Genomic DNA, 20,767 nt, shown 5'->3' on the forward strand with positions numbered 1-20,767 from the left:
TCTGGGACGTTTCGTGAACAAAATAAATGAATCTGGCTTCATGAATCGTGGAGTAGCTTCTCACCCATTCACACTGTGGAAATGAAATTCTGGCGCGGTTATCAAATAATGTCAGTTACCAAACACCGCCACAGGGTGTCGCCAACGGACCAAAATGCAGTGAACGCAAGAATCGGCTTTCAGCCAACTTCTACGGCCCCTCCAGAGTTGGCGTGAAACAACGCAAGGATCGACGAACTTTTCGCGTTGATACATCTGAACGTGAGCGTGGATCCTGGCGTACGCAAGTTTTACTTACATAAACCGCGTTGATACATGAGGCCCCTGGTCCTTTGTTTCCTTCGATTCCCCTTTGAAATACTGTGTTAACACGATATACTGCAACACTTCGAGGAAATGGATTCAAATCCAACTCAAATGTCCACTGGCACTCGTGGACGACCTGAGAAGGGTTTTGCGGTCAAAGGTTAAAGGTCACAGTCACCTTGCATGGATGCGATGTCTGACAGTGAAACAGAAGAAGAAGCAGGATCCTTATTCTTAAACACTGGTTGGAGTTAAATGAATCAACATTCCTCGTCTTATTTGTTGTAATTATCAAACGCAAAGACAGAATGAGTACAGCAGTGGTAGACGCGTTGGGTCGTGGGGCACTGGTGCGCGTGTGGGGGGGCGTGTCAGCAGGTCAGCGGGGGACGCTGCCTCTGTTACCTGGCGAGTCTCACCTCACGCTTACTGTCCTACATGCAGATCTGTCTGCTTCTCTCTTCCCCACTTTTGTGCTGCTTTGTTGAGGAGGAAGAGGAAGATGCAGGGTATCATTGTACCTGGAGGAGAGCTCACTAAAGTGGGCCATGGTTATTCACCAGCGCCCCTCTTCCCCTGGAGACCCGGAGAATCCACTCACTGGCTGGAAATCCCACAGGACTCTCTTTCTATATCTGCACTTTGTTCTTTCTGTATCTCGGCATATTTCTCCGTCTCTCTCTCAGCACCGCACTTTTATTGTGGCTCCTCGCTCTCAGTTATCACTGCTTCCTCTCGCTCCAGTCTGGGGGGATCATTTTCTACAGGATACTAATTCAAACTTCTTTCTTTGTCAGCCCCTTACCAGAGAGACTTCTTCCTCCTGTATTGTTTGAGCACGACTATCGCTGCAGTAACCTGATTTTACCTTCTCTCCCTCAACTTTCTTTTCTTTTGTTTCCTTGGTTCAGGGTGGACCCGATGCCCCACGACACGCCCAAACCGCCGGGCTACACCCGCTTTGTGTGCATCTCGGACACTCACTCCCGCACCGACGCCATCCAGATGCCGTACGGGGACGTGTTCATCCATGCCGGGGACTTCACGGAGCTGGGGCTGCCCTCTGAGGTCAAGAAATTCAACGACTGGCTAGGTCAGCATCTCTGAAGGTTTTGGTTGTGGATTCAGAACAGGGGGCAGGCCTGTTGTTCTGGATCTGAGTCCCGTCGTGATGGTGTAGTCTTAGATTCAGTGCAGCGCTGAACGTGTTTAGAACACCTTGTTTAGGGACTCCCATGTTTTAATCATCAGCTTCTCAGGGACTGGAGGATCGTACCGTCTTTTAGAACCCTGCTGCTGACTGGCCTTTGTTCCAGGCTGCTGGGGGGGGCAGAGGAGCAGGAACCAACCAAATATTCTCCAGTTTGTATTGGGAGGATTCACAGCACGTTGCCTTGTTGTCCTCCATCAGTCGTTCGTCCGGCTCCACCCCGCAGCGTCACTGTCACGCTTGTGTGCACTTTTCCCATTCATGCCTTCCAAACTTGCTGGAATATTGAATGTTTCAGGGAATGTTCTCCTTTTACGATGATCTGACATTTCTACACACATTTTCTGTGCTTCTTCAACTTCCCGTTCGTTCATGGATAAAAATTCAATCAAACCTTAAAAACATTCCCAAACTTTTGGACTTTTCCAGTTTTTCATGTCCTACATCCTTTGTCCCAAATCTCAGTTCAGATTTTTTTTCACATATAAAACTGTTTTTACGACAGCGGCTGAATTTGTCTTGATTTACTGCACCTGAGTGAGGGGACGCATCTCGTTAGCTTCCTGCCGGTCCAGCAGCAGCTGGATCTGCTGGGTCTGCAGGATCAGGCTTTCAGAACCACAACCAGGTAACGCTGCTGCTGTGACGTCAGTGTGGACCAGATCCTGGACCGTCATCCTGCCAGTCTAGCTGGTATTTGAACTCTTTTAATTGTGCTACATGTCAGTGCCTCCACAGACCAGCTGAGAGGAGATCATGGGTCTGTGGCCTTTGTCTGTGAGAGGACGGCTGAGGCGGATTTTCAATGGTAAATGGACTCAGTTTTATTCAGCGCTTCGCTACCTGAGCGGCACTCCAAGCTCTTTACAGTGTCGTCTCATTCACCCGTTCACACACACACTCACTCACTGATGGTGGAGGCTGCCATGCAAGGCACCAACCTACTCATCAGGAGCAATTATGGGTTCAGTATCTTGCTCAAGGACACTTGGACATGGTCACCAGGGTCCAGGATCGAACCAGAGACCCTTCGGTTGCTAGACGGCCACTCCACCCCTGAGCCATGCCGCCCATGTAGCCATGTCAATGTAGCCTAGATGATGAAACCTTAGTGCCACCTTGTGGTCACTGTTGTTGCTACACTTGGATGTCGCTCTCTTGTGGCTCGACCAGATTTCACTTGGGTCAAACACCCCAGGATGGAGGGGATGTGTTAGTGGGAGGGCTGGACCATGGCGAGGCAGCCATGTTGAATGTTTCACCTTAAAATACAACAGTGGTGCACAGGACATGATTTGATGAGCGTCCCGGCCGTGAACATCGACAAGACACGTTGCTGTCAAAGTCATAGCGCCGCCCAGTGGTTTGAGGAAGTAAACCTGAAGAAACACGCCGCTGACTGTTGGAACTTTAACACGGTGATGTCATCGAAGCTCATCATCAAGTTGTCAGAGCCAGCCTCTGTAACCAGGTTCCGCTAGAACACAAGGCACATCCAGCACAATAATCCTGAACTCAGGAACCCTGCAGGGCCGCACGCACTCCTCACCCACACAGCTGTGTCTGGATGGGGGGGTCAGGTAGGACAGAGGAGCCAGCCACTGGAGGGGCTGAGGTGGAGGGAGTGAGCTCATTCCTGGCTGTTGAGACCTCTGAGGGTCTGACTTGGATCCACAACAGAGCACCCCTGGTGGGGGAAGCTTGGCAGCACCTGCGCTTCCTGAGACAGTTGTCTGCACGCCAGGATGAATCCTCAGCAACTTCTGCAGGTGCTTGATGGAGAGCATTAGTGGTGCAACGGATCACCATTGATCCGTGATCCGGTCGGATCAGTATCTTCGGTTCGGTACACACGTGATCCGCAGATTGATTTGATCAGTAGCGCGGTCACGCAGTTCAATCCAAATACTTGTTAGTGTAGCGTAATGGCGAGCGGAGGAACCGAAGAGCTCGAGCGCCCCGCGTCGTTTAAATCTCCCGTATGGGAGCATTTTGGCTGCCCCGTCAATCATCAAGAAGGAAAAAGGTTAGTTGATAAAACCGTGACGGTGTGTAGGCACTGTGGCACAAGAAAGCCAAATGGAAGTGCGAACACATCGAGCGTGGCCACGCATTTGAAGCGACATCACCCTGGTGGTTCCCTGAAAGGAGAGAAAACGAACGCTGCTCAACAAACTCCTTGAAACAGACCCTTGCTGCAGTCTGACCGGGCTCAAGCATCACAAAATCTATCGGTGTCTTTATAGCTGAGGCCATATTCAGTTGGTTTACAAAATAAATGAAAGAAAGTTGTTTATTTGTCTTGTTTTATTCTTGTTTTATTTATTTTTTGCTGATCTGAAAAATGATCCGATCCGTGGCTCTGATCCGTGAAACGATCCGATCTGTGAGTTTTTTGATCCGTTGCACCCCTAGAGAGCACCCTTGGCAGCCCCAGGACCGTCTGCAGCCACTGGCCAAGACAGCAGGAATGTCCTGGGATCTGGTTCACCTACTAGACCAGGACCCCCATGACCACCACCACCAGGCAGGAGCATGTGGCAGCCACATCAGGACTGAAGGACGGTTCTGACCCTCCATCCACTGTCCCTCCCCAACGCTCCCACAGCCGCTTCTCTACTCCTGAACGTGCATCCAGATTTTCAATCACGGTGAAGCGTTGGTGTGGTTTGCCCTGAGCATCTGAATACTGAACCGCTGTAACCTCTCTAGGCAACTGGGAACTTCATTGGTTATCGATCCTCTGGATGATCAGCGTTCTGCTACACAGCTGACAGGGCGTGAGTGGTGATGTGTGCATTTATGTTCTACATATTCTTCGTTCCATTCAGCAGTGGAACATGGAGCCCATCAGCTGTTAAGTCATTTGAAAATATTGGTGGCTCAGAATGCGCCAGAGATCCTGGGGGTTTTGGTTCCTTGTGTCTGGGCTTCCCTCAGCTCAGACTGGCCGTCTCTGGCTCCGCACCACCAGCGTCCACTGGAAGCATCTTATCTCAGCTCTGACTCACGCTTGGTCTTATCATCACCCCGTAGTATCTGGTAGGAGCTGAATGAGGTGACGAGCATGGAGCCAGGCAAAAGAAAACTGTCGACTTGGTGAATCTTCAACAGATTGAGGGAGCAGAGCGGCTCCAGATCTGACTATCGTCGCCATCTCATTATTGCCGTCGGTGTCATCCACACTGCCAAAAAGCTTCAGAGAACGGCGCAAGCCTGTTAGCGGGTGTACGGGCCTTTGTGTTTTCATCCCTTTTACTGCTGAGGAAGGGAAGTGAAGAAGGGGGAGACCGTCCTTCCCCGCCTCACACACTCAGTAATGCTGCAGGGAGGACGAGCTGCGAATCAGCGAGTCTGCACTCTAGTGGTGAGCGAGGCGGCGGGGGAGATGGCGAGGAACAGATAACTGAGCCAAACTGGCCTGCTGCTGCCTCGGAAGTTCATCCCTTCTTCCTCTGCCCCTCCATCATTGTCTCCTCAACCGTATGCATCTTTCCTCTCATATAACTATTTATAATCTAGCCCCTATTCACCCCCCACACACGTTCTCCCTCTGTAGATGAACCTGACTCTTGCTGTTTGTGTGTGCTGTCAGATTTATTCTTTTCATTTTGGAGAAGTCTAAAGGTGTAAACGGTTGGTCAGGTGACGCCATCCCTCCGTCCCTGGTCTCTTCTCAGTCTTTCTATTTTTATCTGCCATCACCTGGAAGGTGGAAGAAGTTGACAATGATTTATTTGACTGAACAGTCAAAAGGAGACTGGGACGATATCTTCCGTCTCAAATTGTGTCATTTCTTTCTCTCTGGCTCCTTCACATTCTCTTTTCCTTCCTATTATTTTCCATTCTGATGTCACTCCTCTTCCGCAGACTCCAGATCTCTCTCCCGTCCCAGCTCCTGCTGCCTCTCACGCGGTGGCAGCGCTCTGAGATTCTTCCCTCAGCTCTTATTTTTAGCAGGAAGTCAGTTGGCTCTTGGGGGGCTGCTGGCAGCTGCTCAAGGCTTTGTCAGAGATGGTGAGAGCCGCAGGAGAGAGGGAGAGAGGAGGATGGAAGAGGAGGACAGGGGAGGTTGGAGAGGACATTCACACATGGAGAATAAAGGAAGAGACAACTCATCCTTCCTCCCAGCGGAAGGCTGATTTACCTGTGTAACCAACAAATATCTGCCATCTGTTGTCATGGTGATCGGTTGATCCAGGTGTCAATCATCTCATGGAAGCTGTGAATAAGTTAAAATTATGTGGCACCGGTTACCCCTTGAAACACACACACACACACACACACACACACACACACACACACCAGGGATGTTGCAATAGAAGAGCGATGACAAGGAGAGATCAATAACGTAACTTATTTACTGATATACTTAGGTGCTGTTGGAGGTGAGTGACAGCTGAGGAGACGTTGACATCACCACCTGTGGAGCCGCGCCACCTAACCATGAATGCACGGAAATGAAACCACCCTTAAGTCCGCCTCAAGTTCCTTGGTCAGTGCGTCTTTACATGCGTGGCAGAATGGCTCCACTGTGGTCCAGTAACTGGCTGGTCAATGGGAAACCTCCGAGATGTCAGCTGGTAATATCTAGAATGTGCGTAATCACATGTTCAACTAACTGTCATGGACATCATGGCGTTCCAATGGATCCGGTTCCTCCTCCATGGTGCTGAGGTGTGCGTCGACAGCTTGAAGGAGGTTGTATTGTTGTAATCCCAGTCAGCCTCCGTGGCTGTGCCACTGGGGACACTGGCTCTGCTCATGGAGCGAGAACAGTGTTGTTATCCCCCAGTAAGCCCTACTGGTTAACTCCCAGTGTCCCGGCAGGTGACCAGCATCTCCCAGGTCTATGCTGTGTCACAGGTGTCCGTGATCTGTGAGGCTGTTTGGTTGGAGCGTAGAACTGTGAGGTGTAGAAGCTAAAGGCCAAAACCACACCAAAAACCCTGGTGCTCCTCCCTCGTGTTCCTCCTCTGTTGTCCTACCTGAGAGGGAGAACTGTGGAGAAGCTTGATCGTTGCAGATGGACGCTGATGATGCAGGACAGGTGAGAGGAGAAACAGAGGAGAAAGACTTGTAAAGAGAGAGGGAGGGAGGAGGCTTAGAGAGGAGCCCAATTGTCTCTAATAATGGCCTCTTTGATCAGCCAGCGAGCAGCGGTGTGGGCTCGCTAAGCAGAGGCAAAGCTGCTCCCAGTGTTTGCTTGTTGTGTGCGTTGCTGTAGACGCCAGCGCGTCTTTATTTATGCCATGTGATCGCGTGAGCCGGCGGTGCAGAACATACCGCAGTGAATACTGTGTTTAAATATGGATCTGGATGTGCTTCTGAGCCGAGGCCGGGTCAAGAGAGGAGCAGCTTTAATTCTTAAAAGCTTTGTTCTCATGCTTGTGTCTCCCTCCGCCTCCATTCACATCCATGTGACTGTTGCATCCGCCGTCCCACCCCAGGAGTCGAGGTCTGTCTGAATATGAAGTGTCTCTTCAGGACTGGCAGGTTGTTTGTACAAAGATACTCTGCTATCTGTTAAATGTCGACCAACATTGTTGAGCTGACTGACCGCTCTTTCTTTCACTGTAAAAATGGACCCAAACGTGCAGAGATCGGACCTCAGCGAGCCGCACCGACCAGGACGGCTTGAGGAAGCTTCACAACACTGAGAAACAACTTGGTTTTGCAGTTAATGGAACAAATCTGCTGCATTTGATTCGCTATCTGGATTCGCTCTATTTTTTTAGTTCTGATTTTGTAAAGGGTTGGAGAGCTGGAGGGCTGAGGGGCTGGGGGGTTGGGGGGCTGGGGGGAGTTCTAGGGATTTATCTCAACTTTCTCACAGCCAATGAGAGTTTGCAAACAGAAGAATCCAGCGATGCGCTGAAGGAGACTGCAGTCTGCTGGGAACCTCAGAGCTGGTCACCAGCCGGGGCAGAGATTTGGGGCAGGTCCTCACTGGCCTGCTTTCCATCCCCTGGACAAAGTAGTAAAACCGGCCACGTTCTGAACCAGCTCGGCATTATTTTACAATGAAAACATGGCGTTTTAGGTCCAGCTGGAGGAGCGGGACTCCATGAATGTGTCTGCTGTCCTGTAGCAGGACCGTCTCCTCCCTCCTCCTCCCTCCTCCTCCCTCCCCCTCCCTCCCGTCTGGAGCTACAACTCTTTATTTAGCGCTGCTCCTCTCTGTTCCTCTTTACTCCTGAATAATAGATAAGTGGTGAGCATGATGCCGTTGACGTTATAGGCTCTTCACATGGGAGCGAGTATCCAGAGTCTCTGGTGCTGCACCTGCCTCTGCATCAGTGTGTGTGTTTGTGTGTGTGTGTCCGCTGCACCCCCCCCCCCCCCCCCCCGCCAAGCCTTCTGGACCTCCTCAGCCTCCCTTGGTCTCCTCACAACTTTCCCCCTTCAGCTCAGTAACAGCAAGGCCATTAAACTTACATGACGGCTGTCTTTTTCTGCTCTGCTCCTCTCTCCTCGTTCACTCCTCTTCTCCCTCACTGTTCCTCCTCCTTATTTCCTCTTTCATTCATCTGCCACTCTTCTACTCACCATTTCTTTCCCTGATCTTTTTTCTCTTCCTGTCATCGCTTTCCTCCCCACATATCCTCATTCTTCGCCAGCCCTTTTCTTATTTTTAGCAGTCAGGGAGGAGAGAAGGAGAAGAGGAGAATGTTCCTCTGGGTTCTTCCGGTTGCTGGGAAACTTCACATCATTTCAAGTGACTGTAAATTTAAGCAGTGTGTGTGAGTGTGTGTGTCTGTGTGTGTTTGTCAAATAACAGAAGACTTCCTCATAGACGAACCCTAACCAGGCTCTTAAGAAGTGCATCTTCCAACCAACAGCAGCAGGTTCTCCATCAGAACCCCCTTCGTACCCTGGAGCGTCATAGCGGCTGATCAGGGATGCCATGATGTGGTGATGATGACAAACGCTGATAGATTTCATCATCACACAGGAAGTACCCTTCACATGGCGACGAGAGGCTGCTCCACTTTGCTTCATCCACAGCTTTCACATTTTATTTTTCCTGTCTCTTATTTCTATTATTCCCATTTCATTCTCATCTTTCAGCTGAAGCATGAAATGATGTTCTCTTTCATTCGTTCTCCCTTAGATCTTTATTTGGATGTTAATAATGACCAGATAGGTTGTCGTGTTTTGAAGGCCGCAGATAAAAATGTTTGTGTTGTTTAAGATGGCGGACAAACAACCTCTATGGTCTTCATAACTTGTTCCTGCAAATCTGTGAGACTGAGATTCTTTATGATGCAAAAATAAGGTCGGCTCCAGGATGGCGCCGTGCACCAGGGTTGCAGTTTAACATGGGCTAAATGGGCCATCAGCAGGATTAAAACCAGGCATGGCGAGTGGCCAGTTGTTTAATTCATCGCCTTTCAAAAGCCCATGTTGCTCACTCTGAAAGTTGCAGCTTAATCTTCAAGCACATTATCCTGGAGGCGACGTCGTCACAGTGAATGTGGAAGTGGAGCAGACAGGATGAAAGAGACAGAGATGGAGAGTAGGAGAGAGAGAAAAGACGAGAGACCACCTACGAAGCCAGTTGATGATGCACTGTATCTGGCTTTGTCAGTGTGTGTGTGTGTGTGTTTGCAGTGTGAGGCGGCGCTGCTGTACTCAGATAAAATGTGTGTGTATGCGTGTGTGTGTGTGTGTGTGTGTATGTGATGCTCAGTGGGTGGTGTTTGTGTATGCCGTCTCTTAATTGTTGGCTTTATTTTGCCTCTGCTTTAATTGTGTGTGTGTGTGTGTGTGTGTGTGTGTGTGTGTGGGATGAGATGCAGTCGTATGTGGGTGGAGAGTTAAACGATAGCAGTGAGTATTAACTTTAAGCTGACGCAGGAAGGCACAGGTCTTGGAGCTTCTCCTCCTGCCTCATCCCTCCTCTCCTCGCTGGAGTCCATCCCTCCTCGCCAGCCCCTCTGTGTTCTTCTCTTTGATGTGACATGCCGCTTTTGTCTCCGTGCTCAGGCTCCCACGCCGTCTCAGCTCTGATCACATACATACATACGTGCTGTAAATGAGCCGCGCCTTTGAAGCTTCCTGTTGGATTATTGCGTTTGTGTTTCACACGTGGATGAAGCGGCCAAAAGCTGCTCAGATGGAATCTGTTTCATGTTTTATTGGCACAAACATGCACATACATGCACGTATGTGCTGCTCTGCTCACATACGTGCATGTATGTGCTGCTCCGCTCACATACGTGCATGTATGTGCTGCTCCGCTCACATACGTGCATGTATGTGCTGCTCCGCTCACATACGTGCATGTATGTGCTGCTCCGCTCACATACGTGCATGTATGTGCTGCTCTGCTCACATACGTGCATGTATGTGCTGCTCCGCTCACATACGTGCACGCGGAGCTGTGTCTCAAAGAGAAGTTCAGGTATTAATACTTTGGTCTGACACCTCTGGTTGGAGGACTCCTCCACCTGCTTCATTCACATCAGTGAGCCTGGTTTAAATAAACTGAAATGTTAATAAACAAAAAATAGAACTAATAATACATAATAATGAACAATATTAACAAGTAATAATTAATGATTATAATGAATGATATTCATGAATAGAAATGGACATTGAAATTAGCAGCGGCTTCAGTTTCATAAATTGTTTTGATCCTATTTTGCCTTTAGTTTTTATCATTTTCTCCTCTCTTTTCTTTATTAACAGTTTGTTTCTTCCTCCCCGTCCTGACTGCATGTATAAATGAATTTTAAAAAGAGAAAAGAAGGAAAATAAATTCAACTTTGTTCAACTTTTTTAAACACAGTCGCAAAGCCAGGGTCACACGTCTGTCAAATTTGAACTCTTAACAGGGAACTGAATGAACTGATATTTTATACCATGGCTGCTCCACACAAAGACTGAACGGAGCGGAGATCAACAGGGGGCCAGGAGAAGAGGCTCCTGAGGAGGGTTGACTCTGACCCTGCTGACATGGCTTTGGCTGTCCGCCACGGGGGAAATACTACTATTTCTACTTCTACTGTTACTACTAGTGCTGCTAATACTACTGTTTCTACTACTATCATTACGATTGTTAGTGTATATTCTTCTGCCTCTGGTGTCAGCCTGGGAGGGAGTTTGGATCTGTGATGATCTCAGAAAATGAAGGAAAATTCCACTGGAAACATGAAAGGTTCATTAGGGTTAGTTAGGGTTACTATGGTGACACAGACACACACACACAGACACACACAGACACACACATGCACAGACACACACAGACACACACAAAGACACACACACACAGACACACGCACAGACACACACAGACACACTCACACAGACACACTCACACAGACACACAGACACACACAAAGACACACTCACACAGGCACACACATATCCTTGCACTTATATCTTTGTGAGGACTTTCATTGATGTAATACATTCCCTGGCCCCTCCCCCTAACCCGAACCATCTCAACTGACTGCCTGACCCTCACCTTGACCCTAAACCTAACCAGAACCTGACCCTAACCTGGACCCTAAACCTAACCTGAACCTGATTCTAACCTTGACCCTAAACCTGACCAGAACCTGATTCTAACCTTGACCCTAAACCTAACCAGAACCTGATTCTAACCTTGACCCTAAACCTGACCAGAACCTGATTCTAACCTTGACCCTAAATCTAACCAGAACCTGATTCTAACCTCGACCCTAAACCTGACCAGAACCTGATTCTAACCTTGACCCTAAACCTAACCAGAACCTGATTCTAACCTTGACCCTAAACCTAACCAGAACCTGATTCTAACCTCGACCCTAAACCTGACCAGAACCTGATCCTAACCTCGACCCTAAACCTAACCAGAACCTGATTCTAACCTTGACCCTAAACCTAACCAGAACTTGACCCTAACCTTGACCCTAAACCTAACCTGAACCTGATTCTAACCTTGACCCTAAACCTAACCAGAACTTGACCCTAACCTCGACCCTAAACCTAACCTGAACCTGATTCTAACCTCGACCCTAAACCTGACCAGAACCTGATCCTAACCTCGACCCTAAACCTAACCAGAACCTGATTCTAACCTTGACCCTAAACCTAACCAGAACTTGACCCTAACCTTGACCCTAAACCTAACCTGAACCTGATTCTAACCTTGACCCTAAACCTAACCAGAACCTGATTCTAACCTTGACCCTAAACCTAACCTGAACCTGATTCTAACCTTGACCCTAAACCTAACCAGAACTTGACCCTAACCTCGACCCTAAACCTAACCAGACCCTGATTCTAACCTTGACCATAAAACCAAGTCTTGACCTTCAAACGGCCCTTTGAAGAAGTGAGGACCGGCTGAAATGTCCTCACTCTGTTGGTTAAATATATATTCTAGTCCTCACTATGTAGCAAGTACAAGAACACACACACACACACACACACACACACACACACACACACACACAGACTCACAATGGGCAGTAATCCCCCTGTAAATGCAGCAGCTTCGGGCTGAACCAGGATTTTCCTCTTCAAAGAGCAGACCACCATCACAGTGGTGGAACATTGGTGGACCAGAGAGTTCCTGTGGTGGCAAAAGGGAGTCAGCACACACTCACACACACTCACACTCACACACACTTACACACGCACACTTACACTCACACACACGCACACTCACACACACGCACACACGCACACTTACACTCACACACACTTACACACGCACACTTACACTCACACACACACTTACACACACATGCACACACACACTCACACACACGCACACATACACACACGCACACTTACACACACATGCACACACACACACACGCACACTTACACACACATGCACACATATTTATATATATATATATATATATAAAAATATGTGTGTGTGTGTGTGTGTGTGTGTGTGTGTAAGTGTGCGTGTGTGTACATAGAAAGAGAGAGAGGGACAGAACCAGAACAGCAGACCTGGTCCAGCTGTTGTCCCTCCTGCCAGCCACGCTGGTGTCAGGCTGCTGTGTCCCAGCTTCAGCACCAGATTTTGAAGTGTCTGTTGATCAAAAGCAGCCTTTCAAAAAGACAAAAGATGGTGGGACAACAAAGAGCAGCCGTATGTTGTGGGAAGAGAAACTCCCCTACGACACACACTTCCACCCACATCCTGTACTCTTTTCTTCTCCACCCTTTGTCACATACGCAACAAATTTAGTTGTATTTAATCGAAAAATTGCCTTTTTATGATTGATTTGTTCTTTGTGGACGAGCACAATAAGAGACTGTTTTGTTGCTTTCTACTTTGTTCTTTTTATTTCCACAACGAAGCGACTCCAGTGATCGCCAGCAGGAATTCACACCTCATTTCAAACCTTATTGTCCAGAGAAAACTGGGAAAAAAATGTAGATTTAATTCTTCTTCTGTAAGTTTGTGTGTGTGTGTCTGTGTGTGTGTGTCTGTGTCTGTGTCTGTGAGAGAGAGAATTCTGGGAACGTGATGAAGGTAACACGCCTCCAGAAGCCACGTTCCATCCAGGTCATGTGAGAGTTGAGAGGTTTCAGAGCCACAGGTTCGTTGTGTCGGTGCGCTGAGGAACTGATCAGTCGCTTTAACACCTGCGTGTGAGGCTGCTGCTTGGTGAACACCTTGAGGACAGAGGGACTCCCCTGGACGGGTGTGTGTTTCATAGCTTGAACAAACTCCTGAGGGGGGAGGCCACTGCTGATGTGTGGAGGAGCCATGCTGCTGCTCGTGCTGGTGAACCTCTCAGTTCTGCAGAATCCTGCTGACAGACGAAGGTGGAGGCGGTGGATGGACCCACACACTCCACAGCCACTGACCTCCAGGTATCTCGGGGGTTTGCCACCACCTGCCAGCTGATGTCTGCTCTCCCTGCTGTGCACGGTGGCGCTGGGCTGCTGTGTTGCCTCCTCAGCATCAGAATCTTTTCAGTGGCCATGAACAACAACTTCTGCACAATCAGTTCACCTTCGTTTGGTGTGAAAACAAACTGGGCGGCGTCAGCACAGGTTTCTGCTTCTATTGGGGCGGCCCTGACGGGGCACCTGTTGGTGCGCTGGCCCCCCACCAGTCACACGCACCAGCAGGTGCCGCTATTCTGATTATGGGAGAGTCGTAGTTCCGCAGCGAGGCGAAGCCTAAAAGGAATTGAAAACAACATTGTGGAGTGGCGCGTGTGTCCGTGGCGTGGGGAGGGCGCCGCCCCCCTCCATTTAGGGTTTTGGGGTTTTTTGGTGTCTGCTTGACAACTAAACACAAACGTTTCTGTCAAACACAACTGAGCCCTGCAGAGATGGGCACTCTGTGACAGCTGCTTTCATCTTCTTACACTTCCTCCCTCACAATGAAGGATTTTTGGGCTTCCTGATGCATTCCTGTTGCCCCCCCCCCCCCCCCCCCCCCGTCATCGAGCTGTGATTGGCTGTTATGACAGAGCTGTTGTCGGGCTGTCAGCCTCCTCTAAAGCTGTGTTTAATTACTCCTTTTCACTAACACGACACATTCATGCCGAAATGCATGCAAATGTGAACACACACGGGGAAGTTCGTCACAAACACACACTGACACACAAAGGGATGCAGGCGCGGCATGTGACGCCGTCCTGCTGCTGTAAAAGGCAACGCCATGGCGGTGACCTCTCGATCAGCTGCTCACCTTGTTCTACAGACTTGGAACGCCGGCCCTGGTCTCAGCAGGCCACGCTGCGTTGATGGCTGCAGATGGATGGCGTGTCTTGCTCTGAATAGCCAATTAAAGCCCCTGCGAGAGGAGGAACCGCTGGGTGATGTGAAGGAGTTTGATTAGAGGAAGATGATGAGAGAGAAACGGGGAAATTGCAGCAGCAGTTGCTGTAGATGGAAGGGTTCATTCTCTCCACTTCCCCCTCACATCATTCCTCCAGATAAAGATTCCCTGACGGATGCAGCTCTGCTCCCATAAACAGGACACAGCAGTTCGGAGTGATGGAGGGAACCTCCGACAGATGCTGGAAATGGAGGGAAAACAATGAGAAACCATGTCGCATGAGGATGCCAAGCTGTCTGGAATTGCTTTCGTGTCGTCCTTAATTTTCCCTCTCATCCCTCCCCACTCTGTCTCCCTGCACTCTTTCCCTCACTCTCTCTGCCACTCCCTCACCTACATCCTTTGTCTCTCCATCTTCTCATCCATGTTCTGAAATTTCCTTTCATTTGCTGTTCTTGCCTCCTTTCTTTCCTTCATCTCATCTCCCTCCCTCCTCTGTTCTCTAATCTCTCTATCCCCTCGCCCTCCTCTCTTCTCATTTATCTTTGCACGTGTCCCATTTCCTTTACGAACCCTAAACTGTCCGACACAATCATCTCGACCCCCATAGCTGCAGGACTCAGCCAGCGTGTGTGTGTGTGTGTGTGTGTGTGTGTGTGTGTGTGTGTGTGTGTGTGTGTGTGGCTCTTCACTGGCATGAGATTAACATGTCAAACTAAACTTTACTGATATTGAAGGCTGCATGATTTTAAAGTTTATAAAATTTTATTATATTTATAGTTCATAAGAGTTCCCAAGGCACAATTTGAACACACACACACACACACACACACACACACACACACACTAAAACCCAAGACAAGCACTATAATTGTCATCTCGTCTAAAATTTTTACTTTTTTTTCATTCTTTTTTTCTGAAAACCATTTTGTTCTGCTTAGAAATGATCTCAAGACCCCCACAAGGGTCCCCCTGTTGAGAACCACCACTTGAGGTGGAAGTGGTCTGAGGAGGGTCGCAGCAGGAGAACGTTGTGTGTCTCTGTAACATGGATGCTACTGTCTTGCCCTTCCCTCCTCTGACAGGAACCCTCCCCTATGACATCAAGATCGTCATCGCCGGGAATCACGAGCTGACCTTTGACCAGGAGTTCATGGCCGACCTGATCAAGCAGGACTTCTACTACTTCCCGTCAGCCTCCAAGCTGAAACCAGAGAGTTACGAGAACGTCCAGTCACTGCTCACCAACTGCATCTACCTGCAGGACTCAGAGGTCACTGTGAGGGGCTTCAGGATCTACGGCTCCCCCTGGTGAGTAGCCTCTCTTACTGCGAGCTGTTTTCCTGCTCTCTGTGTCTCAGGCCATCCACTACAGCAGCAACACAAAGATCCAACTTGTATCTTCCATGTTTATAAAAAGGTGGAGGATGAAGTAGTGAGGAGGTTCGCCAGTTTGATCCTGTGAAACCAGGAACAGAGAATTTATTGTGAGATTTACAAACCATGATTCACTCGATTATGGCTGATTTACGTTCAGGTTTTCATTTATTCTAATATAAGTATTTCAAATACATAAAATCAATAAAACAAAGTAATTTTAAAATGTTGTGTGTGTGTGTGTGTGTGTGTGTGTGTGTGTGTGTGTGTGTGTGTGTGTGTGTGTACATGGGTCCTCCAAGTTTATTGCTCAGGCCACTCAGGAGAGAGGAAGATGGAGATTGAATGAAAAACAGGAAAGGAAGAATGAGAGAGGGAAAGAGGGGAGGAGACAAAGGAGAGATTTGGGAAAGAAATGTGTGTGTGTGTGTATGTGTGTGTGTGTGTGCGGGTGTGTGTTTGTGTGTGTGTGCGGGTGTGTGTGTGTGTGTGTGTGTGTAAACCAGTTCCTCCCCTTCACCTCCTGGGTCAGGTGATTGGCTACACGCGGAGCTGGTGATACACACTGCTGAGCATCAGCCACCTTCACAAAATTCTCCATGGGACAGTGCCTGTTCTTGTCCCTCTGTTGCCATGGTGATGCCAGATTCAGCTTTATGGCTCATAAATTACACCTCTGCAACCACTGTCACCACTCAGGTGCTCAATAATTGTCAGACTTCCTGAAGCCTGATTATCTGTGTAGTGAATTTGATCCTAAATTTTACCCGCCATGTTCCATCTCACGGCTTCACTGATGGACCCAACTGACAGAATTCACCACAACACCCGACACAAAGCAGCAAACTAGGTGGTGGGGGTGGAGCCTATCCCAGCAGCCTTCCCCCTGGACAGGTCACCAGTCCATGGCAGGGCCAACACATAGAGACAGACAACCATTGGCTCTCCCAGCCACGCCTACGGTCAATTTAGAGTCTGGATTAACCTGGTCCCTCTTGATGTCTTTGGACTGTGGAGGAAGCTGGAGTACCAGAGAGAACCCAGCAGGAACAGGGAGAACATGGAGACTCACCCAGAAAGGCCCCGTGCTGCAGCCGGGGCTCCACCCACAACCTTCTTGCTGGGGGGCCACAGTGAGGACCACTGCTCCACCTACAACCTTCTTGCTGGGGGCCACAGGGAGGACCACTGCTCCACCGGGCCGTCTGCCTAGAAATTCTGTCCATAAAAGTTATGAACAGAACCGTTGCTTTGGCAACGGCAACACGAACCAGACTCTCACTCCTCTGGTACAGAGACTGAATGGCCCTTTAGGTCCAGGTGTGGAAAGGTTGTATAGAATCCTGGGATCCGCCAGAGCCTGAGAAAGCGTCTCAGCTCCTGTAGTGAGTCTTTGTTCTGCTCTTTGTCCCTGAGTGCCTGTCCTTGTTTACTCATGTCAGAGGTCAGGTTGAGGTTTTCGCCCTGGTTCCCGCTCTGGGTCCCCTGGTCCAGGCTCCTGGGGTCTGCTGGTCCTGTGGGACTGTGGTGGTTCTCAGATATTCTTACATGCATGGCAGCTCTTGCCTCTGCATCATACACAGAAATAGACTGGTGCTACTAATTGAAAGGCCTTTGAGATGGTCCCACGCCATAATGACTGATGAATGCAGTTCACCTGGATGCACCTGCTCCAGAACATCCAGATGAGTCATACACGCCATCGCGAACTCAGATCTGTGACTCCATCTCTTCTCTTAATCCTGCCAGTCAGATTCTTCGCAGCAGGAACCGATCCAGACGAGATCCGAGTCATTAATGAGCTGCACGATGGCAACGCAACTTTGAAAACTCACCGAGCTCCTAACGAACAAACAAGCGTGACGGTGCTCGCCCTCCTCTGGCTGCTCGTGTAGGAAGAGGACAAACAGCTCCAGTCCTGTTAGACCGTATTTGTACTTGACACCCATTTCCCGATTTCCTTTGAGTCCATGCAGGCCTGCCCCTGGAATGGGACACTACTATCTGAACACTGTCCTGTAACTTCTGCTGCTGGATTGAAAGGAATAAAGAGGATTATGAAGTCAACATCAGCTACAGAATACATGAGGACTTTTCTTCAAGTTCTGCCCGGAGACAATGACACAGTTATGCATTTAGATTGAAGTATTCCTTCATTTGTCCACTGGTGACTGCTGGAGAACTATTCCTCCGACTACTACTACTATTACTACTACTCCTACGTCCTGTTGCTAACCTCCACTGTGAGTCAGTGTTCAGGTTTCAGTTGAAACCACTAAAATGACCCTGCTACTCTTCCATGAAGTTTGAATTTTAATCAAATTTACGGTGAGAAAAATCAAAGACTTTATGTAATAAAACTGAGGTTTCTGTCTCACTTTGTCACAAAGCTATAACCCTTGTTGGTGAGCGCTTCACCTGTGGCCAGCTGACAGGTGAGGCACTTCAGCAGGGTTATTCCACAGGTGAGTCTCGGACTGCAACAATGAAATGACTCTCGTGGTCTGGGTGAATGCCCAGATCCGATTGGCTGCTGGGTGTCAGTTCATTCTGGATACCTGGACAAATAGTTCCTGCTGATGTTGTAAACCGCACCTGTGCTCGTCCCGTAGCACGTCTGTGGTCTGCAGGACTCCTCTGGCTCCGCCCACCGGTTTGGAACAAATGATTCCAAATGCTGAAAGCAGATTGAAGATGTGATCTCATTGTGTTGAAGCTGCTCCTTCCGTCGGTCCTCCACCTGCGCGGCCTGTCACCCCCCCATCATGTCAGCACCTCTGACAGCGTTTCAGGTCAATGTGAACCAAGTCTGCACGAGTTTGCTCTGACAAATGTGACAATAATGGAGAGGGGGGCCTCCACCTGTGCAGCCACTGAGGGGAGACGCACACAGCTCTGGGTGATGGCGGCGCTCCTCAGGCGCCATCTTATGTTGAGCCCTTTGTACGGATGTGATGGAGTTTGGTTTGTTACCTCTCCATGAAGTGGGCGTGGAGGTTGAGTCCATGAGTTGACAGAGGAAACTGAATGACTCTGGCAGGGGGCAGATAAGGAGAGTGAAGCAAGCGTGTGAGTGTGGATGAGTTAAATCTCTTTAAATGTTTATAATGACAGCCTCTGAGGAGGGAAGAAAGGCAGGATTGCTTATTCACTCACACACAAACAGACAAAGTCGTCTGTTTGTTGATGGGGGATTTGCACCGAGCGGCGAGGAGACAAAGCGAGACGCTTTTTTTCCTCTTTAAATGAAAACAGCAGAAATGTATCAGTCCCCACTGCTCGGCGTGAAATAATTAAGGACAAAGATGCAAAAGACTCCTTAATTAGATTTTTTAATTATTGAGGATTCACTTCTCCTTCTATAGTGGCCCAATTAAGAAAGCTCATCAAAAACTAAAGAGATGAAGAGAGGCAGTTTCTTCTTCTTTCTCCCCCTTCTCCTCCCACACACACACACACACACACACACACACACACACCCTCATCTTCCTCTCATTTAGCAGAAACACACTACCTGAGCTCCGTTTGATGGCTTGTCCTCGCTGATGAGCAAGAAATGGAAGGGACTCTTGTCGAATGTAATCAACTTGGCCTGTGAGAGTGGAGGAGGGAGAGAGGAGAAGTGAAAGGCAGCCGCGGCGTTCACCGCCTTCCCTTTGATGATAATGAGTCTAATGATGGTGACGATGGTGAAGGTGCCATCCTTCTCAGAGCTGCTGGAGTTTGCTTTGTTCTCCTGCTGATTAGGAGACACATGAGAGAAGTTTGAGGGATGGAGAGAAAGAATGAATGAGGGATGGATCCAACGACCATCCGGCAGGTGTTGAGTCTCTTAGCCCTTCAACTAATTGTCTCCAGTCCAACTGTTTTCTGAAGCGTCCATTCTGAGAGATTTCCCTCCGAGCTGCCACTGCTTCCTCTTCATTTCACGTCCAATGAAAATCCAGTGACTTGCAGCAGCTTCACGTGAGCGGATCACAGGAAACGGCTTCAGTTCAGCGCCGTCGTCATGTGGTTTTCTACTTCAGAGCAGGAAGCCGCTGGGACAGCAGTCGGTATGTTGGAGGACTCCTGAGACGGTCGAAATGACTGCAACCACACGTGCAGGCTTGAAGACATGGAGCAAGCAAACACACCGCGTGCCATGTCGTCAGCCTCTCTCCTCAGTCGTCTCTGTCCTCACATTCAGTACATTTCCTACTTCTGGAGCGCTGCCCAACGGTCGCGTGCACACCTGCTGTATGCGTGTACCCACCGTCACGTCATCTCGGCACCGCCAACACCAGCCAGTGAGTGAACAGACAGGTGCTGCGTTGCTGCCTGTCCCCCCATCTGCAGTGGCGTCAATCATCAGCTGGGTCATCAATCAATGAGTTGGTGAAGACTGTAGTGACTGGATCACTATAAACGCTCCCAGCGCCTCAGACGACATCTGCGGCGTCCTGGACTTGTCATGTTCTTTTCTCCTTGTCCACTGTTGACTGGACAAGAAACCAACATATGACGAAGTCCCATGGTGGAGGAAGAGCAAATATTTGGGTTCTCTCTGGTACTCCAGCTTCCTCCACAGTCCAAAGACATCAAGAGGGACCAGGTTAATCCAGACTCTAAATTGACCGTAGGCGTGGCTGGGAGAGCCAATGGTTGTCTGTCTCTATGTGTTGGCCCTGCCATGGACTGGTGACCTGTCCAGGGGGAAGGCTGCTGGGATAGGCTCCACCCCCACCACCCTCAACAGGAGAAGAGGGAGAACATGGAGGGAGGGAGGGATGATGGAGGGATGATGGAGGGATGGATGATGGAGGGATGGATGGATCCAGAGAGAAAGTTTCTACTCAAGCGCCACCAGCCTGACCTGCACCCTGACACATGGAGACGTGGTTCAGACTCTCACGAACTAGAATAGAGACTCAGCCCACCGCTGGCGTCATGGCCGGGTCATAATCATCCACCATGTTTAGGAGTGAGGTGCAACGCCACTGGAGAGTCTCCTGGTGTTGATGCTGAGTGTTGCACCAGGATGTGCTATGTGCTTACAGGCCGCCATCTTAAAACCTGATGTTCAGCTTCACACAGTTTTGATTGTAGGAGAACTTGAACCATATAAAAATATCACGTTAGCAGGA

The 20,767-nt window shown here is 49.2% G+C and overlaps 1 protein-coding gene across 3 annotated transcripts in view; it reads left to right on the top strand.

Moving 5' to 3' along the window:
• The window catches only part of mpped1 (metallophosphoesterase domain containing 1), a 47,914-nt gene that overhangs the window by 7,043 nt on the left and 20,104 nt on the right, over positions 1-20,767 (top strand). For all 3 annotated transcript variants that reach the window (XM_086202400.1, XM_086202401.1, XM_086202402.1), the window contains 2 exons: positions 1,218-1,399; positions 15,350-15,575. In XM_086202400.1, the coding sequence (XP_086058526.1) occupies positions 1,218-1,399; positions 15,350-15,575 (408 nt within the window). The remainder of the gene's footprint in view (positions 1-1,217; positions 1,400-15,349; positions 15,576-20,767) is intronic.

This window comes from Aulostomus chinensis, chromosome 4 (assembly GCF_037954235.1).
Source record: "Aulostomus chinensis isolate RoL2024-O1b breed Wild chromosome 4, RoL_Achi_v1.0, whole genome shotgun sequence".
Taxonomy (NCBI): domain Eukaryota; kingdom Metazoa; phylum Chordata; class Actinopteri; order Syngnathiformes; family Aulostomidae; genus Aulostomus; species Aulostomus chinensis.